Below are 21,959 nucleotides of genomic sequence, written 5' to 3'. Positions count from 1 at the left end.
TACTAGAACAAGCTAAAAAAAGAAGCAAAACAAATTGAGCAAGAAGCTAAGTGTTTGCACTTAATTTACCACACCTGTGTTATTTTGGTAACCATGTCAAAACTGCCAGTGGAATATTTCCTAAGCTTGCCGTCTAGCCTAAACTCAGTTGCCATCCATATTTATTGTTGTTAACAGTATAAATCTCAAGCAGACTGGCTGCTTTAGCATGAACTCAAACATTAATTTCATGAAGTCTGTTTTGGTCAGGCCTGTTGGAACAAACTACACTACAGCTCTTTTTACAAGCAAATGTCTCAAACTTGGCTTTTCTAAAGCCTGTCATGAAGATGTGCTGTGGGTGTTACAGTCGGATAAATGATGAGAAAATATGACCATGCTTAAGCTCATTCTTAACTATACATTTTTAACCACAACCCTGTTTTTCATCCATGCAGATTAAAAAAGCTGGTACTGTGTTTATCAATAGGAGATAATGTACCTTTATTCTATATGAAACTAGAAAGTGTAAAAATATTTCAGTTCTGCTCAGAACAGCTATTTTTAAGGCAGGAAGTTAGTAGGTTTGGCTGTGAGGGGATAGAATCATTGCTGAATGAGAGAATTTGGAGTCAGGTGGTATGTGCATGTGCTTTGGGTTAACCATTGGAAAAAATAGCATAATAGACATGGAGAAAAATAAAGCAAGGCAATTGCAGGGGAAAAAATGATTTGTCCTCCCATAGTGCTATTTTACTATTTCTCTACTTTCATTATGAAAGGAGGGCAGGTTCATTTTCTTAATTACTGTAGATTTTATCTCGCTCAATATTTTCCTGACATTTCTGAGTGTTTTTCACTCTGAAAATATGATCTACCTATAGGAAATGGGTGAGAGATTCTACCTGTTGCAATAAATGCAACAGAAGCTATTACTTTCAGCCATCAGCAGTTTTAGATTCTAGACATATCTGAATTTCAGATATTAACTCCACCTTTGATTAAAACTTCATATTGAATTAAAGGCTGAATCAGAGTTTTAGTTCTGTTTTACTTTCTATAGGTTCCTAAAATTGGTCTAAGTTATGCTGCCCATACACTTTGAATGCAAAGATATTTTCTTATTTGTATTTACGATGTATATGCACACCCAAGCTAGAACTTTTTAAAAGACATGCATATGACCCAGATACTTTGACAGGAAATTTTCAGTGCTTTCGCTGTGAGCAATTGACACGTTTCAGTCTTTGTTTTGGTGAATTTTTGGCACAGAGACCTGTTATTTTCCTCCACAGTTGAGTTCACTTGGTTGATCTTGTGAGTGATCTTTATAACAAATTGTTCTGCTCAACATGTATTTTTTTCTGGTAATAGAGGTGCTGTTTGTTTTCTAAGAAGTGACTGATTTAAAGGCTGATGGTAGTGTTCTGTGGTGGGTTAGCCTTGGTTGGCTGCCATATGCCCACCAGGCTGCTCTCTTACTCACCCTCTGCAGTAGGACATAGGTAGAAAATATGATGAAAAATTTCATGGATCAAGATAAAGACAGGGAGATCACTCATTAACTACCATCATTTGCAAAACAGACTTGGGGAAATTAATTTATTGCCAATTAAATTAGGATAATTTGCAGGATAAATAGTACAATAATGAGATGTAAGAACAAAGCTAAGCCATCACTTTCCCCTAGCTGTTGTCTTCTTATCAGAGGGGCTTTCCAACTTCCCTACCTCCTCCCCTCAGGCAGCACAGGGAGAATGGGGAATGGGGGTTGAGGTTAGTCCATAACATTTTGTCTCTGCTGTTCCTTCCTTTCTCACACTCTTCCCCTGCTCCAGTGTCAGGTCCCTCCCACAGAGTGCAGTCCTTCAGGAGTGGACTGCTCCAGCATGGGATCACCACAGTGTCACAGGTCCTGCCAGAAGCCTGCTCCAGTGTGGGCTCTTGACAGGGTACACGCACGTGCTGTAGCATGGAGAACGAAATTAAAACCACCTTCTTCCTATCCCACTTCTTCCCATTCCACTTCTTCCCATCCCCCTTCTTCCCAGGCTCAGCTTCTTTGTTCCTGGCTCTTCTGCCTCCTCCTCTTCCCCAAGTGGCACAGGGGGAGAGGGAATGGGGATCGTGATTAGTTTATGACGTGTACCTGCTGCTTCTTTCTCCTCAGGCTCTTCCCCTGCTCCAGCATTGGGTCTCTTCCACAGCAGTCCTTCAAGGCCTTTTCCAACATGGGTCACTGATTTGCTCAGCTTTGACCTGAGGTGGATCAGCTGGAACCAGCTGGAACTGATTCTGTCTGAGATGGGAGCAGCTCCTGATCTCTTCTCATAGAAGCTAATCGTGCAGTCTCCCTGCTAATAAAACTGTGCCACATAAACCCAATGCACATTCACAATGCAAATTGATGGCGCAGGAACATTTATTGAGACTTAAGTCACAAGCATTACTCCTGTGTTTCTGTTCCCTTTAGCATACATAGCTGCTCACCAAGTTAGGCTGACTTCACTTCATGACATCTCTTTTATTTTTTGGAGAAGACTGCTTGCCCTCAGTGAGTGAAAAAGTGCAGACATCTACACTGCGTAAGGGTATCCTTTTTGGCTAACTCATGAATGGAAGAACAGAAGCAGGAGCAAGTTAATTAGAAGTCCTCAGGCCCTTCCTATGATTGCAATCATCTTTCTAGTTAAGAACAATGCAGTGGTTTAAAATTACTTTTGTTTCCTTTAGAAATAGATCTGAATCTCAGTCTAATATACTTTTGCTACTAATTCTGCTGTATGGTCTTTTAGTCTCAACTCTTTTTATTTATTGTCAACTGGGATGAAGTTATCAGTGAAATGCATTTCACCTCCCTAATAACATCAGAAGCTTAACTAAATTGCTTTAAAACCTTTCAGCCTTAAGATCTGTGGTATCAAAGAGATGCAGCATTAAGTGCTTATACACCAGTAAAAATCAGTGAGGAAATGAATTCCAAGTATAACAACACTTCTTGAAAAGCCTTCCTATTAATAGAAAGTACAAATCCCTCTATTAGGAGAAAGAAAGAGACTAAAATATTTTTAGTTTATTACGGGTAAAACTTACATGGGTGTGACATTCATCCATCATTTTTCTCAAAGTAACATTGGAGAATGTTTTGCTAAGATATATGAAACATATTTAAAAGACCAGGTTAAACAGGAGGACTTTTGGCAGCCTAAGAAAACAAATGTGATCTTAGATTAGATGTCCAACTTCCTAATATGGATATACATGTATTTTTAATCACATAGCCTTCTGTTTCTATAGCCCATAAATTGTAATCAATTGAATCTTCTCTCACCTTTCTCTAAAATCTGCTGTTCCTTTTATTCAATCCTCATGCTACTATATCAAGTGCTTTTCAAGCAGGGAGCTGTGTTCAGCTAGGTGCAATAGGAAATAATTAGCACGTTATTCTCAATACAGTCATACCCATCTTTCTCACAACTGCAGTAAAGAAGAAACACGAGGGGCAATTTTATGGAAGAGAGAAACTTTATCATCTAATTTAGTGTCATCTGACTTTGGTCACCAGAAGGCTAATTGCTGTAGTTTTTAGACTTTTTATTTTAAACTCTCCAGTTAATGAAGAGATACTGTTTTAGTAGGGGTACAAATCCCAATGTACTGATTAATTATTTATCTTAAGAGGATGTCGTGGTTTAAACCCTGTCATCAAGTTAGCCATGCAGCCTACTCCCCCCCCCCTCCCCCCAGTTTTCCCCCCCTTCCCCTGCTCTCAGAGGGACCCGGAGGAGAATGGAAAGAATGTAACTCCCACGAGTTGAAATAAGAGCAGCCTAGTAACTAAGGTATAACACAAATCACTGCTGGTACCACCAATAATAATAATGATAAGAGAAATAACAAGAGAAGAGAATACAATGCCACCCACCGAAAACCAGCCTGACTGAGCAGCGAGCCAGCCCTTCTGGGTAACTCCCAGTTACATCCTGGGCATGACGTGCTGTGGTATGGAATACCTCTTTGGTCAGTTTGGGTCAGGTGTCCTGTCTCTGCTTCCTCCCGACTTCCCCTCCTCCCTGGCAGAGCATGAGACTCACAAAGTCCTTGCCCAGACTAAGGATTTCAGCAGTAAATAAAAACATTGGTGTTATCAGCACTGTTCCCAGCCCAAAAGTCAAAACCACAGTGCTACACCAGCTACTAAGGAGAAAAAATGTCTGCTACTGCTGAACCCAGGACAGAGGCATATCCAAAATACACAAGATTAATTTCTCTCCAAATACCTTTCTCTGTAGAAAAGCACTAGCTGTGGAGGTAGTAAGTGATCATTTTTGAACAGATGTGTACTTTTTAGTTGGTTCAGTTCTCAGAGAATGGTTGAGGTTGGAAGTGACCTGTTGTCCAGCCACCCTGCTCACGAAGTCCACCTACAAGTGATAGCCCATGCGACCATGTCCAGATGGCTTTTTAACATCTTCAAGGAGGGAGACTCTACAATCTGTGCAATCTGTGCCAGTACCTAGTTACCCTTGCAGTACAAATATTTTTCCTGATGTTCAGAGGAAACTTACTGTATTTCCGTTTGTGCCCATTGCCTCAGGTCCTGTCCCTTAAATGAAAAGAGGCTGCCTCCTTCCTCTTTGCACCTTTCATTCAGGTATTTATATACTTTAATAAGATCCCCTTGAGTCTTCTCTAGGCTGAATAGCCCCAGCTCTTTGAGTCTTTCCTCATAAGATAGATGTTTGAATCCCTTATTAATATTTGAGGCCCTTCATTTGACTTCCATCATTGTGTGACAATCTCTTTAGTACTGGGGAGTGCTGGATACCACATCCAGATGTGTTTCATGGATGAGCAGAGGGTAAGTTAGTTTAAGTCAGCTAAGGATACTATTTGTCTTCTTTGCAGCAAGGGCCCATTGCTGGCTCTTGTTCAACCTGGTATCCACCAGGTACACATCTGAAAGCTGCTTTCCAGCAACATACACTGGTGTATGGTATTTCCTTCCTGGAGGCTGTACTTTACACTTCCCCTTGCTGAGCTTGATGGGGCTCCCTGTCGATCTGTTTCTTCAGCCTGTCCCTCTGGATGGCACCATGGCCCTCTGGCATATTAGCCGCTCCTCCTGGTTTGGTGTTATGGCAGACTTGCTGAGGATACATTCTGCCTCATCATCCAGATGACCAATGAAGATATTAATGCCAGTGTTGACGTCTGGGAAATACCACCAGTTACTGGCCTCCAACTAGACTTTGTGCTGCTGATCAATACTCTCTGGACCCAGATTTTCATGCAGTTTTCATTACACCTCAATGCCTGTTCACCCAGCCGATATATCAACAGTCTATGAATAATTTACAGGAGACAATCTCAAAGACCTGCATGAAACCCAGGTAGACAGTATCTACCACTGTCACCTACCATCCTAGTCATTTCATCGCAGAAAATTTTCAAAGCTGGTCAAGCATAACTTCACCTTGGTAAAGCCATGATGACTACTGCTGATTTTTTTTTTTGTCCTTAGTGTTCCTGGAAGTGATTTCCAGGATTAACTGCTCCATGGTCGTATTAATGTTAAGTAAAATTATACCCCGGTATTAATAATTTAAATAAAATTATACTTCAGATCTCACAATAAATGATGGATTCAATAGGTTTTCCTACTGAAACTACTCATCTATAATCTAATACATAATAACACAGTTATTTTGATGGAGGAATCTGTAATCCTACAGAAAATTATGGACTTAAAGCCTATCAATCAGACAGCAACATTTCATTAGCTTATACCATCAGATACAAATGCACATCATTTACTTACTGGGAAGCAGTCAGGCATCCTCAGCAAAAAAAAAAAAAAAGCAATTAGCCATCCTCAGGGTGTATGAACAGGATGTTTTTTCTTTTCCTTTCCTAGTTTCACTTCTACTAGTGAAGAAGGCAACCAGAGAATTTCTTTTGATTGATAAGCAAAGGGTGGACATGGCATTATAAGAAGTCTACAGGTGTTTTTTTCTAGAGTTAACAATGAAAACTGATTAAATTGGATGTCTTGTGATATCAGTAGGTATCAGGGAAGTGGATTTCTTGCTTTTGCTGGTATGTTTGGATCATTCATACTGTGTCTTTTCACAAGATAATGTTTGAAGAAATAGATTTCTTTGTAGATCAATAATAGATGTTCTGGCACTAAAGAGGTGGCCAGAATTTTGAAGACCAAACTTTCTATCTCTTTCTGTCTTCTATCTCTTGCTATCTTCAGCAAATGCTCTTCCCACACCCACGATATTAAAGCTACAAAACACCAGGCATTTCCTTCAGTGTCTAGCTGAAAAAAAAAAAAAGGAAAAAAAAAAAGAAAAAAAAAGAAAAAAAAAGAAAAAAACTTTGTTTTTACTAGTAGCTTAATAAAAATGAGTGAAACTTAATTTTGTGCACAACCACTAGCAATGTTTGGATGTAATGAGACATTTGCAAAGGTTAAGATATTTGATGTACAAAAAATGCGGCAAAATACAATCTGAAATTGCTTAGAGGTCAAAAAACACACAAAACCAGACCCACAACACAATACTCTTTCACAAGGTAAAAGTTATATAATAATTTGCATTGTTAGGACCATAATGAATGCACTAATGTAAGTAAGAGCCAATGTGTTTGCTTAAGGAATACTGTATTGATAGTTCAATTAAATTGTGTAATTATATTATTTTTGTTTCCTTTAGAGGTCTTATTTACAAGATTACTTCTTTATTTATTTATTTTTCTTATTGGGGCTGCATAGGTTGATGAGCTGTTGAGACTGTATTCTCCTGTTTAATCAATGTCAGAAACTTGTGAACGCAAGCCAACACAATACAGGTCATACTTATATGCAAACACAAATCTATAACATCAAAAATAAAATTTCTTCATGCTATTATTTAATGTGCTATCCTTTCATTTTAAGACTCCAATAATATTTTTTTTCAGGATAGGGAAGGACTAAATATTTGTTTTCTGTTATTGTGGCCCCAAAGTATCTAATTCTAAATTACCTTTATAAATAACTTCAGGATTAATTTCTATGGAAAAGGAAGAGACACTTAACACTATTATTGGAGTTTGAAAAAACAAACCAGAACAAAACAAAACTGCCTTTTGAAGAGCTGCATAATGTCTTTGCCAATGACTCTGTAAAGCAGAATTAATCTGCTGTCTGTAGGATAGAGATTACCTCTGGCATGTAATACTCTGTAATAACACCATACGGTCTTCAGCTGCCTTCCCAAAAGACCACATCTCTCCTGAAGATCCTTTATCTGCCAGGTTTGTGTGAATCTTCTGGCTGCTTTACAGCACATCAGATGATACTACTTAAATATATTTGGGTGAATTCAATTTTAGACGTTCGCAGTGTAGGCATCCATATATAAATGCCTTGTCTCACTTTATAGTCAAGGAAGATAAATGGTTACTTCTAAGCTGTGGTTGATCTAGTGGGTATTATCTACCTTTTAATGAAATAGATTACAATCCAGACATGTTTTTTCGCTGGTTATGAATCCTACATCAAATATAGATGTTTGCACTGTAGATGTCTACAGTTAAGTATGATGAATTCTATTGCCAGCAAAGGGACTCAACAATATAGAAGGAACTTTCCAGTTCAGCTAGTGAGCATTTATTTCCTGGAATTGACTTACAGCTTTGTTGTGTCAGCTGCTTTTTTTCTATAACATTCTAAAAATCTCCAAGTTTTCTTTCTTTTTTGTGTCCCCCTCTTCCTATTTTTTCATCCCCTCTGATACTCAAAGATTAAATTAAATTTGAAAAGACATAGTGCTTAATATATAGGCTGTTTCATTTTGAGATGTGGGGTTTATTTATGCAATAAGCGACTACCAAAAAGCCAGTTAAACTATTCTGATGCTGGACAGCAGTCCTTGGATATTTTGAATTATCGATTTATAAATCAATAAATGCAATGTGCAACAAAATAGTATGTAATAATGTTGTGTACTTGGCAGGATGTTTTAATTCAAATATCTTCCTTAGTACACTTCCTGTTTAAAAGCAGTTCCGAACACTTATGCTTTCTTCTGTTACACAGCATTCTGCTTTGTATATTTTCAAGTTTTAAAAAGTTGAATACATAACCTGGAACACCACTTTCCTTGAAAAAGATTTGGCAAGTTAATTCCATCAGTAACCAGACATACAGTCATATTGAACAATTTTCAGGAAAGATTGCTGTCTGGAACGCATTCTCCTAAGCATGTTCTCTCTCTGAAGAGTTGTAGGAAGTTCTCAAATTAGCCATTAATTGGGCAATAAAGTCTTCTCCTGTGTTACTTCTGAGCTGGATAAGAGACTCACTTCTGTACCAAGGCATAGAAAGGAGACACATCTACTGAAATTTGTTAGAAATTACATCTCTGCTGCCATTTCTTCTTTCGGAAAAGTCCAAACAGTACACTATCGTACTTTCTTCAGAAAGTCTGCTTTTTGGTAGCTTGGATGATAATCATTACTATTACCATCTTTTTTTTTTCTTCTTCTTGATGTGCTTCTTGGTTTATAAATTTAATTCAGCAATAATAAATTGCTTATGGCTTCTGGGTTTATAAAAAACAAAAGCAGACCAGGACGTAGAGAGACTACTGTTTTCCTTTCAGCTACTTTCATATTTACTTCCGTGATAATAGTGCACAACTTGGGATATTTTATTTTAAATAAAATTTGTTGTTCATGTACATGTGTGTATATAGGGGAAGAGGAAATAAAAGATTCATTTTTCCTGACTGTAGTGTCTAGGGACATGTTTAATAACGTTCATTGAAACAAAACTCAAAATATAATTAGTCTGTATCAGGATAATTGCTGTAGTCTGCTACCTGCTGTTTACTTCACAAAAGCTACTATAAAGGTACAAAGTTTCAGGGGCTACTGCATGGCTATTTCTGGAAGAGAATAATAATTATTACATCGCTTAATTTTAAATAAAGATATTCTTCACAGTTCTGAAACCCTGCAGATACAATATCAATAGTTGAATTACATGTGAAATGACAGATCATGACTATTGTGGCAAATTGTCTCAACTGGAATTCTACGTGTCTGAAATGTCCTCATGCTTGCCTTCACTAAGCTACTTTTGATAGCATCATCCTCTCATCCAGAATCTTGCAGCTCAGGCAAATAATCATTTTTTCGTTCATAATATTTTTCCCTGAAATTTTACCTGACCATTTGAAAATGTTTTGTGGTCCATCTGCAGTTTGTTGTTATTGTTGTTGTTTATTTTAAAGGAGATGTTGGGGAGGGGCCTAAGTGCAGTAAATATATAAAGTTTCTCCAACTTACCTGTACCGGCTTTTATTCACAGAAACATGTCCTTCACACAATTAGCAGAACTCCAGTGTAATGAAGTAATATGAGCTTTGAAGGGCATTATATTAATCCATCAGGATGGCATCCACAACGTTGAACACAAACACTTACAGTTCTCAATTATAACAGTAATTGAAAAACATTTATTACAGACATAGGTATAAAAATTTATATGCATAAGTATTCTGACCTGGATAAAAACTTGAGAAATTTCTATTCTTTTCATTAAGACACAGTTAGCATGATTAATAAATGGGTGCAGAAAATATCCTTTATTTGCTTTTCTAATAATATGGTTGCATTTTGCTCTAGGTGAAAAAATCATTGTATTCTTAAAATGGAAGTGAAAGTTTTACACTGTGGTTTAAATTACAGGATATTAAAAAATGCCTATGCTTCTAATAGTTGCATTCCACTCAGGTTCATGAAATAAGAAATTACTTTTACCTTTGATCCAGCTTTATCCTGCCGGAGCCAGATTATAGATGTCAGGAGTAAATTATGTTCTTTACCTCCACTGCATTTACTCAGTGAAGTACAATTATTCACTTGTTATTTGCAGACAGTTGTATTGTATGAAGTGCAATTAGTTATGTTTCCCTTTGAGTATATCTTAATCAAAATGTAATGCAATTATACAGAGCTGTATTAAACATGTAACAACTACATTAATAAGTGAAATGACAATGCTTTGAGGAGGTCAGCAGTGTGATGATACTTTAAAATTATTATAATTCATATTTCATGGACCAAACCTTTTGGGTTAATTATGATAATGTATTGTAAAATATGCTGAAGTTACATATAATTGTTAATTGGAAAATCTCATTTATTTGCACTGCTGAAAATCTTATCTACAAACTAAACTCTCAGGTATGTTCCTTTATTTCTAAAACATATTTATTTATTTTATTCCCTAGGTTATTCAGATAAATTTTGAAGAATTTGATCTGGAGATTGGATATGACACGCTGACAATTGGTGATGGAGGAGAAGTGGGTGATCCTAAAACAGTGCTTCAAGTGTAAGTCTTTTGCATTTACACTTATGCATTACAGAATATAATTAGTGTGGTTTTGATGAGAGCAAACAGTAATTAAAATCAGGAAAATCTCAAAAAAACCCTAATCTTACTGAGCTTCTAAGATTACTCAAGGCTATAGTTTGACTACAGTTTAAATACGTTTACTGTTTTGAAGTCAGAAAGAGATGGGCTGGACATAAGAAAATAAAAAAAATATATTAAAATCAGAAATTTAAAAGACATAGTCTGTACATCCAGGTGTAGAAATGTAAATTTTTTAGGAGCTATTGTGCGCCCTTTAAAAGTGTGTTCTCAAATTGAAAATATGTAAGAACGTAATTGCAAATAAATTTATGGGCAACTTACAAACTTTTACAGTCTCCTAGCAAGCTTAGTATGTAGAAAGATGTACTATAGTATACTAGAGTATCTTGACATTTAAATGCTTCCCGATTATTGTAGATAATTCGAAACATGAGTTAGTATAGTGAAGAAAACTACTATAGAGAAAATCAGAGTGGGCTGTTACCAAACCCACATATGACTACAGATCAGACTGTGTTGACTATTAAGGTTTTTGTCAGCCAGTAGTATTCTTCTAGAATGTATGAGTATGGGGGGAGAGAAAGGTTTGGGGTGGGGGGGTAGAGACTTAACAACCACTGACTAAATTCAGAATCCATATTTCTCAAAAGCTACAATTATGATGCTAACTGGTCTTATAGCTATCAAGAAGGCAAATTCAGGATCTTGTTGCTTAATTTATAATATTTTGAAGACAGAAGTATAATCTAGTGATTATATTTATTCCCCAGTCGTTTGACTTGTAGATTTGTAGTCTGACATTTTATGTATGTCCAGTTCCATTCTGAAAGAATACAGTAATTTGTAGGAGAAATGAATGCCCCTTAAGATTTTTTTCCAGGTTTTTTTGTTTGTTTGTTTTCTTTTTTTTTTTTGTTGTTGTTTTTTTTTTTTTGTTTTTTGTGGGGTTTTTTTTTAATATTTAGGAAATATTTTTGGAAAAGGCCAAATACTATTTAGCTGTTATTTTTAAATAAACTTGCCTCTCAGAGGGTGTCTCATGTTATCATTACTTCAGATGAGTTGCAAATTTAAAACTCAGGCCAGAACAGAAACAGATGTGATAAATATAAAAGTGTGTTTAGTCAGAAAATCCCAAAACTATAGCAAAATTAGGATTCAGTAGAATGATTCTTCCCACAGTATATTTAACAGAAATGTATTATCAAGATTTTTATTGTAACTTTCCATTGTTCACCATAAGAACATAAATAATTGGTCTGGTTTCAGTATCCTGTTATCAATTTTTACCTTTCTATCTTTCCTAATTTCAGCTCAGTATTCTTCATTTCAAAAGTTTGAGCAGAAAATAAAGTTGTTTCTGGATTTGCAAGTTTTCATTGTGAATTCCCCCTTATATCTATCCTTCAGAAGATAGGTTATCTATCTCACCTATTTTTAATTAGTTTTGCAACATTCTATCCCTTCTGTTAAGTTCTGTTAACAGAATGATCTGGATGGGCGGACTCAGTATACCGTTGGTTTGTAGACGACACCAACTTGGTCAGGAGTGTTGATCTTCTAGAGGGTAGGAAGCCTCTGCAGAGGGATCTGGACAGGCTGGATCAATAGACCAAGGCCAATTGTAAGAAGTTTAAGAAGGCTGACCTGCACCTAGATGACAGCAGCTGTATGCAATGCTACAGGCTTTGGAAAGAGTGGCTGGAAAGCTGTCATTGAAAAGGAACTGGGGTTTTTGTCAACTAAATACAGCCAGCTGAATATGGGCCAGCAGTGTGCCCAGGTAGCCGTGAAAGCCAACAGGATCCTGGCTTGTATCAGAAATAGTGTGGCCAGCAGGCCTGGGGAAGTGATTGTACCCCTATACCAGGCACTGATGAAGCTACATCTTGAATATGGTGTTCAGTTCTGGGCCTCTCACTACAAGAAAGACATTGAGTGAGGTGCTGGACCATGTTCAGAGAAGGGCAACAAAGCTGGTAAAGGGTCTATAGCACAAGCCTGCTGAGTGGCTGAGAGAACTGGAGTTGCTTAGCCTGGAGAAATGGAGGTTGAGGGGAGACTTTATTTATGGCTCTCTACAAGTACCTGAAAGGAGGGTGTGGCGAGGTGGGTGTTGGTCTATTCTCCCAAGTAAGAAGTGATAGGACGAGAGGAAGTGGCCACAGGTTGCACCAGGGGAGGTTTAGGTTTATTATGAAAAATTTTTCCACTGAAAATCTTGTCAGGCATTGGAACAGGCTGCTTAGGAAGGTGGTGGAGTCATAATCCCTAGAGGTATTTACAAGACATAGATGTGACTGTTAGGGGCATGACTTAATGGTGGACTTGGCGGTATTAATTTTATGGTTGGACTTGATGATCTTAAATTTTTTTTCCAACCTAAACTATTCTATGATTTATGTTTCTTATCAATGAGGAGACCAGCTACAGGTATTTCAAGTGTAATTACTTTAGCATAATTCAAAATTTCTTCAGTGAATTGTAGATGTTCTAATTGTTACTAATAATAGCTTTGTAATTTGTATTTATAAAGAGTACCACACCATCAAAATAAATTTCTGATAAAGCTGAAATTCAGTTTCAGAAATTCGTAGATTCCTAAACTACATTAGTTATCCTGTCATGTGTAAAGAGCATTTATTAAGTACTGGTACACCAGGTCCTAACATTTAACTGAAGTACTGTTTTCTGTAAAAGCCTGTCTGATTATGAGACATGTGTGGAGGAGAAATTATGAAATTAGAGGATTAAACCTGTCATGAATATAAAGGTATTCTGAATAATTTTCTTTAATTAAAGAGTTAATTAGAGTTGTGAAGTGTTAACATACGATAAGAGAACCTGTTCTTTAAATAAATAAATACTTTTTAAGTATTATTGCTGTGAAGATCCTGGAAAAGCAAAAAAAAAAAACCCTAATTAACCCCTAATTAATTTGGAGGGGTTTAATATTAAAAAAATTGTAAAATCAGCCACACATATTTTTATTTACCTGTGGAATAATTTGGTTATTCTGTAATCAGAAGTATCAATGTTGAAGCTATTAGGATTAAAATGTATTAAAAGAATTGCATGGAAGATGGAACATAATTGAGTACTGTAAAAAACTTGTAAATGTTTTCTCCTGAGAGCCCTGCAGACTTTGTCTGAGATATGATGCACAGCAAATAAATCAGCTATTTTATTATTTAATTTTGGATTTTAAATTTTAATATAATTATCTTTCTTCCAGCAAATTGCTGTACAACATTGGTTGAATATATATGGCTTATGTGTAAATGATGTTGAAAAATTTATCTTCCAATTTATCAAAGTTAATCAGGAAAACTCTCCAAGTGTTTAATCTAGTAGTGTTACTGAGCACTGCTAAAAAAGAAGGTTCAGAATAAAAAATTGAATTTAAGTGGCATTTAGATAGAATTATGCTTCCTAAATCCTGATAATTCCTACTCTGCTGATGCTAATCACAGAAATGGCTAAAATTCCAAAGCCATTTCAGTACTTGCCATTAAGCTTCCCCAGGTGCCTCTAATTCTGTGCTCATATACATACACCCAGCAACATGGCAAACTGCTTCAACCTAGGGAGCCTAGCACCTAAGCGAACTCAAATCTGAAAGAAACACTTCTTTTGTGTGTTTGACAAGATGACTAATACGGACTTTCTTAGTGCTTTCTTATAGAACTAAGATCTTTGCATGGTGGAGCATTGTTAAGTTTTACTACCAAGGATAGAAGAGAAGAAGAAAAAGAAATGGTGCTTCAGAAATCAGTCACAGCACTCTTTCAAGATGTTTGAAAGTCTGCTTTCATCAGCTTGGCTTGACAGTTGCTGTGGGCATCTGGGGGCTCATTCCTGTAACGTGCATTTGGAAAATATTGTGCACAAAGCATCAAACTTGCTCTTAGTTTTTTAGTATGCTTGTTGGTTTGGGTGCACAGTGTCCCATATTGCAGATTGTCTTCATCAGAGGGAGAGTGTTGCAATCTTCTAAATATGCTCTTAGTCTTCAGTATGCTCTCCCAGAGGAATGTACGTTGCTAGTATGTGGAAGGGGTAGTTTCTGAGTCCGAAGGAGGAGATGGGAAACACCCATAACTGTGTCATAACTGTTAAGCTGTTTAATAAAAAGGGAGTTATCATAATCACATCTTTCCATCTTTACTGTTGAGTGTTCACTACTCAGATTTGAAATGGAGGGTGTAGGAACCTACTTCCAGGACAGGACAGCAGCCTTCCAGTATCTGAAGGGGGCATATAGGGATGCTGGGGATGGACTCTTCATTAGGGACTGTAGTGGTAGGACAAGGTGTAATGGGTTAAAACTTAAACAGGGGAAGTTTAGATTGGATGTAAGGAGGAAATTCTTTCTGTTAGGGTGGTGAGGCACTGGAATAGGTTGTCCAGGGAGGTTGTGAATGCTCCATCCCTGGCAGTGTTCAAGGCCAGATTGGATGAGGCCTTGGGTAATATGGTTTAGAGCAAGGTGTCCCTGCCCATGGCAGGGGGGTTGGATGATCTTACGGTCCTTTCCAACCCTAACTATTCTATGGTTCTATGATTCTAATCTAGGTAATAAATCCAGGCTAGAGGAAGTCACATAAACCCCAGGAGGAAAGACAGGATAATTCATGACTGCATAAATTCATTATCTTAAATTGCTTCCTTTTCTATTTTTTTAATAGTTATTCTTGTACAGTGATCCCTAAACACTTAAAAGAACAGTAAGTGATACCTGTATTCTGTTGATTGATTCTTATTTTAAAATAGTATTTTTCCCACCTCCTATGTAATAGAAAAATGTTATTTCTGAAAACTATGCATTTAAAATGTATTTATAATTGACTTGAGAAAACAGAACCTTCAAGAATTTTGGTAGCTGTTTATCAAAGGAGTTATTCTCTCTGATTCAACAGAGATTAGTATACCCAATGGCTTTACTAATCCCAAAACGTACTGTCAATCACTAGCAGCAATTACAAAATTCTGTTAGCCATTACATTGGTGTTGTTTCTGAGGAACATCCTGTTAATCTGTTAATTTGGCAAAGACTGAACTCACTGAAGACGCTTTCCTTTTGTACGGGAATGAGCAGTTAGTACATTACTTTGGCCAGGCATTCACTTATTCAGTCCTGGCAAGAGTTTTTGTAGTAGCTCCATCCATGAACGCAGATGTGGGAAATAGACAGGAATTTCTCCTACAGCAGAGTATTTCATACAGAATCAAGTTAGAAAAGACCAGAGGGGAGAGCTAAAATTAGCTGCAAAATATATTTAAAATAGTCCATTTAAAGTTTCAGCTAGCTTTAAAGAATTGTTCAAACTGAAACTAACAGTTTTCACTCTTGCACAGTCTTGTGCTTGTGATCCGTTTAACAACAGGGTAAATTGCTTTGGTACTTTCCACCATTCTGTTTTAGCTGATAAACTCTTACAAAATTTGAGGCAGATTTGAGGAAGAAATGTAATTTAGTATAAAACTGCAGCTTTCACAACATAGCCTTTTTGCTATCACAGGATTTCATTCAGCAAACAGAATGAGCATTTAGGATATCATTGACTGGCAAATTTTTGCAAACTATATGAAAAGTGAGAAAAAGAAGGTAAAAATTAAAACCCAAATTCAGGTCTTTCTAATTACTCAGCATCATGTAACACTGGGTGGTTTTAAAGTTGTAACTTCTGGTATTTTTGTTAATGAAGGAATGAATGTCAGCTCAGTCTGTCAGGCAGCTTCTTTGATTGTTGTGGTAGAGGAGGAGGTGAGATGTGCATGGAACACATGGACTTCCATAACAATACTACATATTGCAATTTAAGATTAGCTAATTCCTCTTAAATACACAATGTGTGTATTCCAAACGGGTAACTGTATACCAGAGAAATACATTTTCTGAAGAATAAATGTGGTGCCTTATTGTGGGCTTCTAATGCTGTTTGGTATGCTTGCATGTACCTGAGTCATCCACACAGGACTCCTAGATAAGATTCCAGATTAGGGGAGATGCATGTCTTTCTGGACCAGCAGTTGAAGATGAGATTAAATATTTCAGTAGAACACAAGCAGTAATTGCTTGTGCTTATACACTGCTGCCAAATCTGCATCATTGGAACATTGAAAGCTGCAATGACTAACCAGCCAGCAGGTAACAAAACTGGTGTGAGCAGAATACAATTAATTTAAAAGAAAAAAAAAAAAAGAAAGAAGAAAGGAAAATTAATTATTTAGATTCCTTATAGAAAGCAAAACCCAAATCGAGCTACTTAATCTATTTAGTTTGTTTTGGTTTTTTTTTCCCTCTTTCTATAGGTTAACTGGGAGCTTTGTACCCGACTTAATTGTGAGCATGAGCAATCAGATGTGGTTGCATCTTCAAACAGATGAAAGTGTGGGCTCAATCGGTTTCAAGGTTAACTACAAAGGTAACAATACAATATTGGAAATTAATTTAATGGTATACAAAAAGTTATGCCTATATTATGATTTTTTTCTTTCATATTACTGATGCATTCTATTTTCAGTTCTGAAAGTTTTAAAAACAAGAAAATACCAGCTGAGCTGAAAAACAAATATAAAAGATAAATTTATTCTCTTTAAATGTCTTACGTCACATGAAACTGCATACTTCTTGTTTGTTGTGTTCTCATAGCGGTTGATTTTTTGGCATATAGTTTTATAATCATTTTCTGTTATTTCATGTTGAAAAATGTTAAAGTAAATAATGCTGTGATTATGTAAAGCTAAATATGTAAAGTAAGGGTGCTGAGGCACTGGAATGGGTTGGCCAGGGAAGTTGTGAATGCTCCATCACTATCAGTGTTCAAGGCCAGGTTGGACAGATCCTTGGGTGACATGGTTTAGTGTGAGGTGTCCCTGCCCATGGCAGGGCTGCTGGAACTAGACGATCTTAAGGTCCTTTCCAACCCTAACTATTCCATGATTCTATGAAATGATTACTTCCTACAATCTCTGGAAAATTTAGCATGCCTACCAGAACAGGAAAAAAACCCCACTGAATTTGAATTACTGATGAGTTTTGAGCCAGGACAAATTAAAATTTACCTAATAATGCTGTTCTTTGTAGTCTTAAAGTGTGAGTGCCTTATAATGAATAACATAAATAGCTGTTGCTATTTGATGTTTCTGGGAGAACATAAAGTTCTCATAGACCATTAACAGCAAAAATCAACCCCAAACTTAAGAATAATGTATATATACATACACATATGCACATATGCACTATTGTATAATTACAGAATTGGTTATATTTATTATTTTTATATTAGATTTAACACAGCTGCATGTATTTCTTGCAAAAAAAAAATAAAATTCATGGTTGCTGCCTACCACCAAAACCGGATAATAGAAAGTATGATTTTTCATTAAAATTACTCATCAGAAGTGGAGAAAGAAGAAGGAAAGGTTAAACCAGCATCTGTGTATTAGAATTGGAGCTGATATTACTAAAGATAGGTGGTTGGAGTGTATAAGCATATTGGGAGTAAAGTGGCACAATGTGACTTGCTGGTTTTTTTTCTGCCCATAACTTCCCTTTGGCTGTTTGCATATAATAAACTGTATAGCGGTAAGGCACATCTGTGCTTGTGGCATTCTTGATATACAGATCTAGTGGATTAAGAAAGAAAAATTTTACTACTTTACTGTGTTGTAGTTATCAATACTCAGGATTTCTACATTCCAGCTGCTGAAAGGGGCTAGAAAAATGATTAATATAAACAAGTTTAAGTATTAATATAACAAAACCTAAACCATAGTTGAGTGGAAAAGGAAGCTTTTTAGAGCTGAATTCAGTAGTTTGCACAACTAAAGTAGCTGTTTCCTTTATTCACAGGATTCTTTTATAGTAAAAATTAATTTTACTTCAACAGTTTTAGTTTGCAAAAGGCAGAGGATTGCTGTCTAGTGTCTTATAATGTACCACTATGTTTTGTTTCATTAATGAGTTGCATTTATTCTTAGAAGCTATAGTTCTGCAAGAATAAAATTAATTGAACATGAACACGTAGAAGGGGACAGAAAGGGTGAACATTCCCAATCTCATCTCCATATAATCAACTTTGTGATTACACATCTAGATACTGAGTTTGTATTTCTGTCTTGCATTACACTGGTACTTCACAGTAGCTCGCTAAATAGCATTTGAACGCATCACGCATTCAATGGGTAGGTTCTGTGTGGAGGGTCAGCAGTTTTTGTTTGTTTGTTTGGTTTTTTTTTTTTGTTTTTTGTTTTTCCCACCTATCTAGCCTATGGAAGCAAGTTTGGTTGTTTTTTTTTAATTAATGATTTATGCAACTAGATTTTTGAAACTTACGAATTGCAAGTTGAAAATCCAGCGAAGTAAACGGAGTGATTCAGTTAGAACAGTGCATTCAGGACTATGAAATATCACTCACTTTACTAGAATCAGAAAATTGCAAAGACTTTTCTTTCAGGAATGTTCAGAAATAAAGAGAATTGTGATTTCTAGGAGTCAGGGTCAAAGGACACTTTAAGTTACTACACAGATTATTAAGAATGTATGCCCAGCTTAATTATATTCCTCTTTAATGAACTAGATCAAATTCTATTTCTATAACTTGTTTCCTTGAACCTCATAGAATCATAGAATAGTTATGATTGGAAAGGACCTTAAGATCATCTAGTTCCAACCTCCCTGCCATGGGGAAGGACACCTCACAGTAAACCATGGCACCCAAGGCTTCGTCCAACCTGGCCTTGAACACGGCCAGGGATGGAGCATTCACAACCTCCCTGGTGAACCCATTCGAGTGCCTCACCACCCTTACAGTAAAGAACTTCTTCCTTATATCCAGTCTAAACTTCCCCTGTTTAAGTTTTAAGCCATTACCCCTTGTCCTATCACTACAGTCCCTAGTGAAGAGTCCCTCCCCAACATCCCTATAGGCCCCCTTCAGATACTGGAAGGCTGCTATGAAGTCTCCACGCAGCCTTCTCCAGGCTAAACATTCCCAACTTTCTCAGCCTATCTTCATATGGGATGTGCTCCAGTCCCCGATCATCCTCGTGGCCCTCCTCTGGACTTGTTCCAACAGTTCCATGTCCTTTTTAAGTTGAGGACACCAGAACTGCACACAATACTCCAAGTGAGGTCTCACGAGAACAGAGTACAGGGGCAGGATCAGCTCCTTGGTCATGCTCCTTTTGATGCAGCCCAGGATACGGTTGGTTTTCTGGGCTGCGAGCGCACACTGCCAGCTCATGTTCATTTTCTCATTGACCAATTTTTCTCATAATTTCCAGTATCCACTTAAACACCTAGCTACAGCTGATACTCTGTCTACTTATACACACCTTGGTTTCTACTTTGGTGAAAATACATTAGCATTCTAAATTAGATCCAGTAATGTGATCTTTGAATGGAATCTTCTGATCATTTTTAGTCCCCTTGCTTTAGTTTTCATCATGGATCAATCCTGAAAGGCACAAATTACATTCCCTTAAGGTAATTAATGAGTTGCATCTGAATAGCATCAGGATAGCGTTCTTCATGTGCTCCAGCTCTCAATGGGCTTTTATCAGGATATGATAAAGCTGGTCCAAATAAAACCAATAAACCACAATGAAATCCTTATAGATTCCATAGATACTGCTATATCTTCTATTGTTTCATTTTACAGACTTGCTTATGTCATAGTTAATTACTTGACAATGCATTTGATAACAGTACTTTCTAATAGCTAAACTAATTTAACACTAAAATGTTTTGATGTCAAAATAACCAGCTTCTGTGCATCCGGAGACTCAGCTAACTACAAAGGCAGTGGAAATGTGCATGTCTCATCTCATCAAAATATATAAAGATATCCTTCAGTCTAGTTGACATTTAGGTCTGAGTCTGGCAGGCATTTTCAAGAATATAAATTGTTCTGAGTCCTGCACAGAATATGACGGGAGGACCAGAAGTTTATGGGATGTCGTTACTGAATGCCCTTTATCATTGTCCTCTGAAATGGTGTACTTGCTCAAGGTGTGAGATGAAAGGTCACATCTTTTCTGACTGTGTTAGAATTGCATATGCCATATCATCTGTAATGACAGAAATAGACAAATGAATTTTTAATACCTCTGCATTAGTATGTTTTCAGCTGAATAATTCTTTTAAATTTAGGTTGTTTGTTCTTACAGGAACTAAAATTTTATTCCCTTTTATGTATCTGCCATTTGAGAGAATCTAGCAAGACTTTGTGAAATAATAAAACTGTGGCTTCTTTTAGATTGAGATGGTGCATATGATGTTATTTTATGGTTTTAACAGCTAGGTCACATTATTACTTAAATATGAAATAAAGATATAAACATTAGACAGGGTATTTTAAAGTAAATCAGCTGTTGTTGTTTTGAAGTTCCTTTTCCGGTATCTCATAACATAAAACTACTCTGGAAAGTATAAGAATAAATAACAGAAAAGAGCAGGACAGAAGTACAAGCACTGCCTCATTAGAGAGATATTTTACCTCTAATCTCACCAATGTTAAGCTGTTTTCATGCTTCAAATCTATATGTAGATTTTTCTAATGTGAAAATATGGAATATTTAGGAATCTGTATTTTGAAGTGCATTATTTCCAAATTACAAATTAATAGTTATTACTGATGACAAGTTCCGTGATAGTTTGTGTCATTCAGTATTTCAGGAAATAGTACTATATTGTCACAGTAGTACTTCTATTCTGATGACAAGTTGCGTGATAGTTTGTGTCATTCAGTATTTCAGGAAATAGTACTATATTGTCACAGTAGTACTTCTATTCCCACAGCCATGGTGAAGAGGAAAGAAGAAACTATCAAAGAAACAGTGGAGAAACAATCTCCAAAAAATTTTAAAACACTAACTGAATGATTTTCATCTATAATTAAGAAAAAAAACCAACCAAACAGCTGCATAGAATACAATACAAACTGATAGAAATGTGGCATAGCCTTCAAAATCTAGAAAACTGTTTTTATAAGAGCATAAGATTTTGAAGAATTGTGACTATTTCATTTTGCAAAATCTGAGAAGCTAGCAATGGAATATTTCTTGGAAAATTATACATGAGAACTCTAATTGGAGTAGCTTTCAAGTGCAATAGCTTCCTTTTGTAACTTTGGATATACGTGAAAGAATAAATAAATAAAAAATATACATTATACATTTTTTTCAAAGTAAACTTCTTTTGCACAGAATTTGTGGGATTAAAAAATAGTAAATAATCATGGTGTATATTCACAGGAAAAGTTCAGTTAAGCAATGAAGTCAGTATTGTAAACACACAGTACAAAACCATCCTGTGTTACTATAGTACGGGCACTCGAAACATCTGTTTAGGTCAGATTTGAGTTGCCTGAAACAAAGGAAACTGTCTACAGAGCAGCCTAGCTCTGATGGGTTTCAGTATCCCATGTTCAATTTCTAAGCAGTAGCCAGATCTGAGGGATATTTTCTTTTGGTGTGTCTTTATTTTTTTCCAAATAACCAGGTACACACTAGTAACACCTCTTAGATCAGT

The 21,959-nt window shown here is 36.4% G+C and overlaps 1 protein-coding gene across 4 annotated transcripts in view; it reads left to right on the top strand.

The window, feature by feature from the left end:
• The window catches only part of CSMD3 (CUB and Sushi multiple domains 3), a 600,129-nt gene that overhangs the window by 274,460 nt on the left and 303,710 nt on the right, over positions 1-21,959 (top strand). For all 4 annotated transcript variants that reach the window (XM_061373410.1, XM_061373409.1, XM_061373412.1 and 1 more), the window contains 2 exons: positions 10,272-10,375; positions 16,736-16,848. In XM_061373410.1, the coding sequence (XP_061229394.1) occupies positions 10,272-10,375; positions 16,736-16,848 (217 nt within the window). The remainder of the gene's footprint in view (positions 1-10,271; positions 10,376-16,735; positions 16,849-21,959) is intronic.

Source organism: Neopsephotus bourkii, unplaced genomic scaffold, assembly GCF_033783945.1.
Source record: "Neopsephotus bourkii isolate Nb327-2 ecotype Australia unplaced genomic scaffold, CSIRO-AGI_Nbou_v1 NB_1630, whole genome shotgun sequence".
NCBI lineage: Eukaryota > Metazoa > Chordata > Aves > Psittaciformes > Psittacidae > Neopsephotus > Neopsephotus bourkii.
The sequence above is the reverse complement of the archived record's forward strand: the minus strand, read 5'-3'. Positions and strand labels throughout refer to the sequence as shown.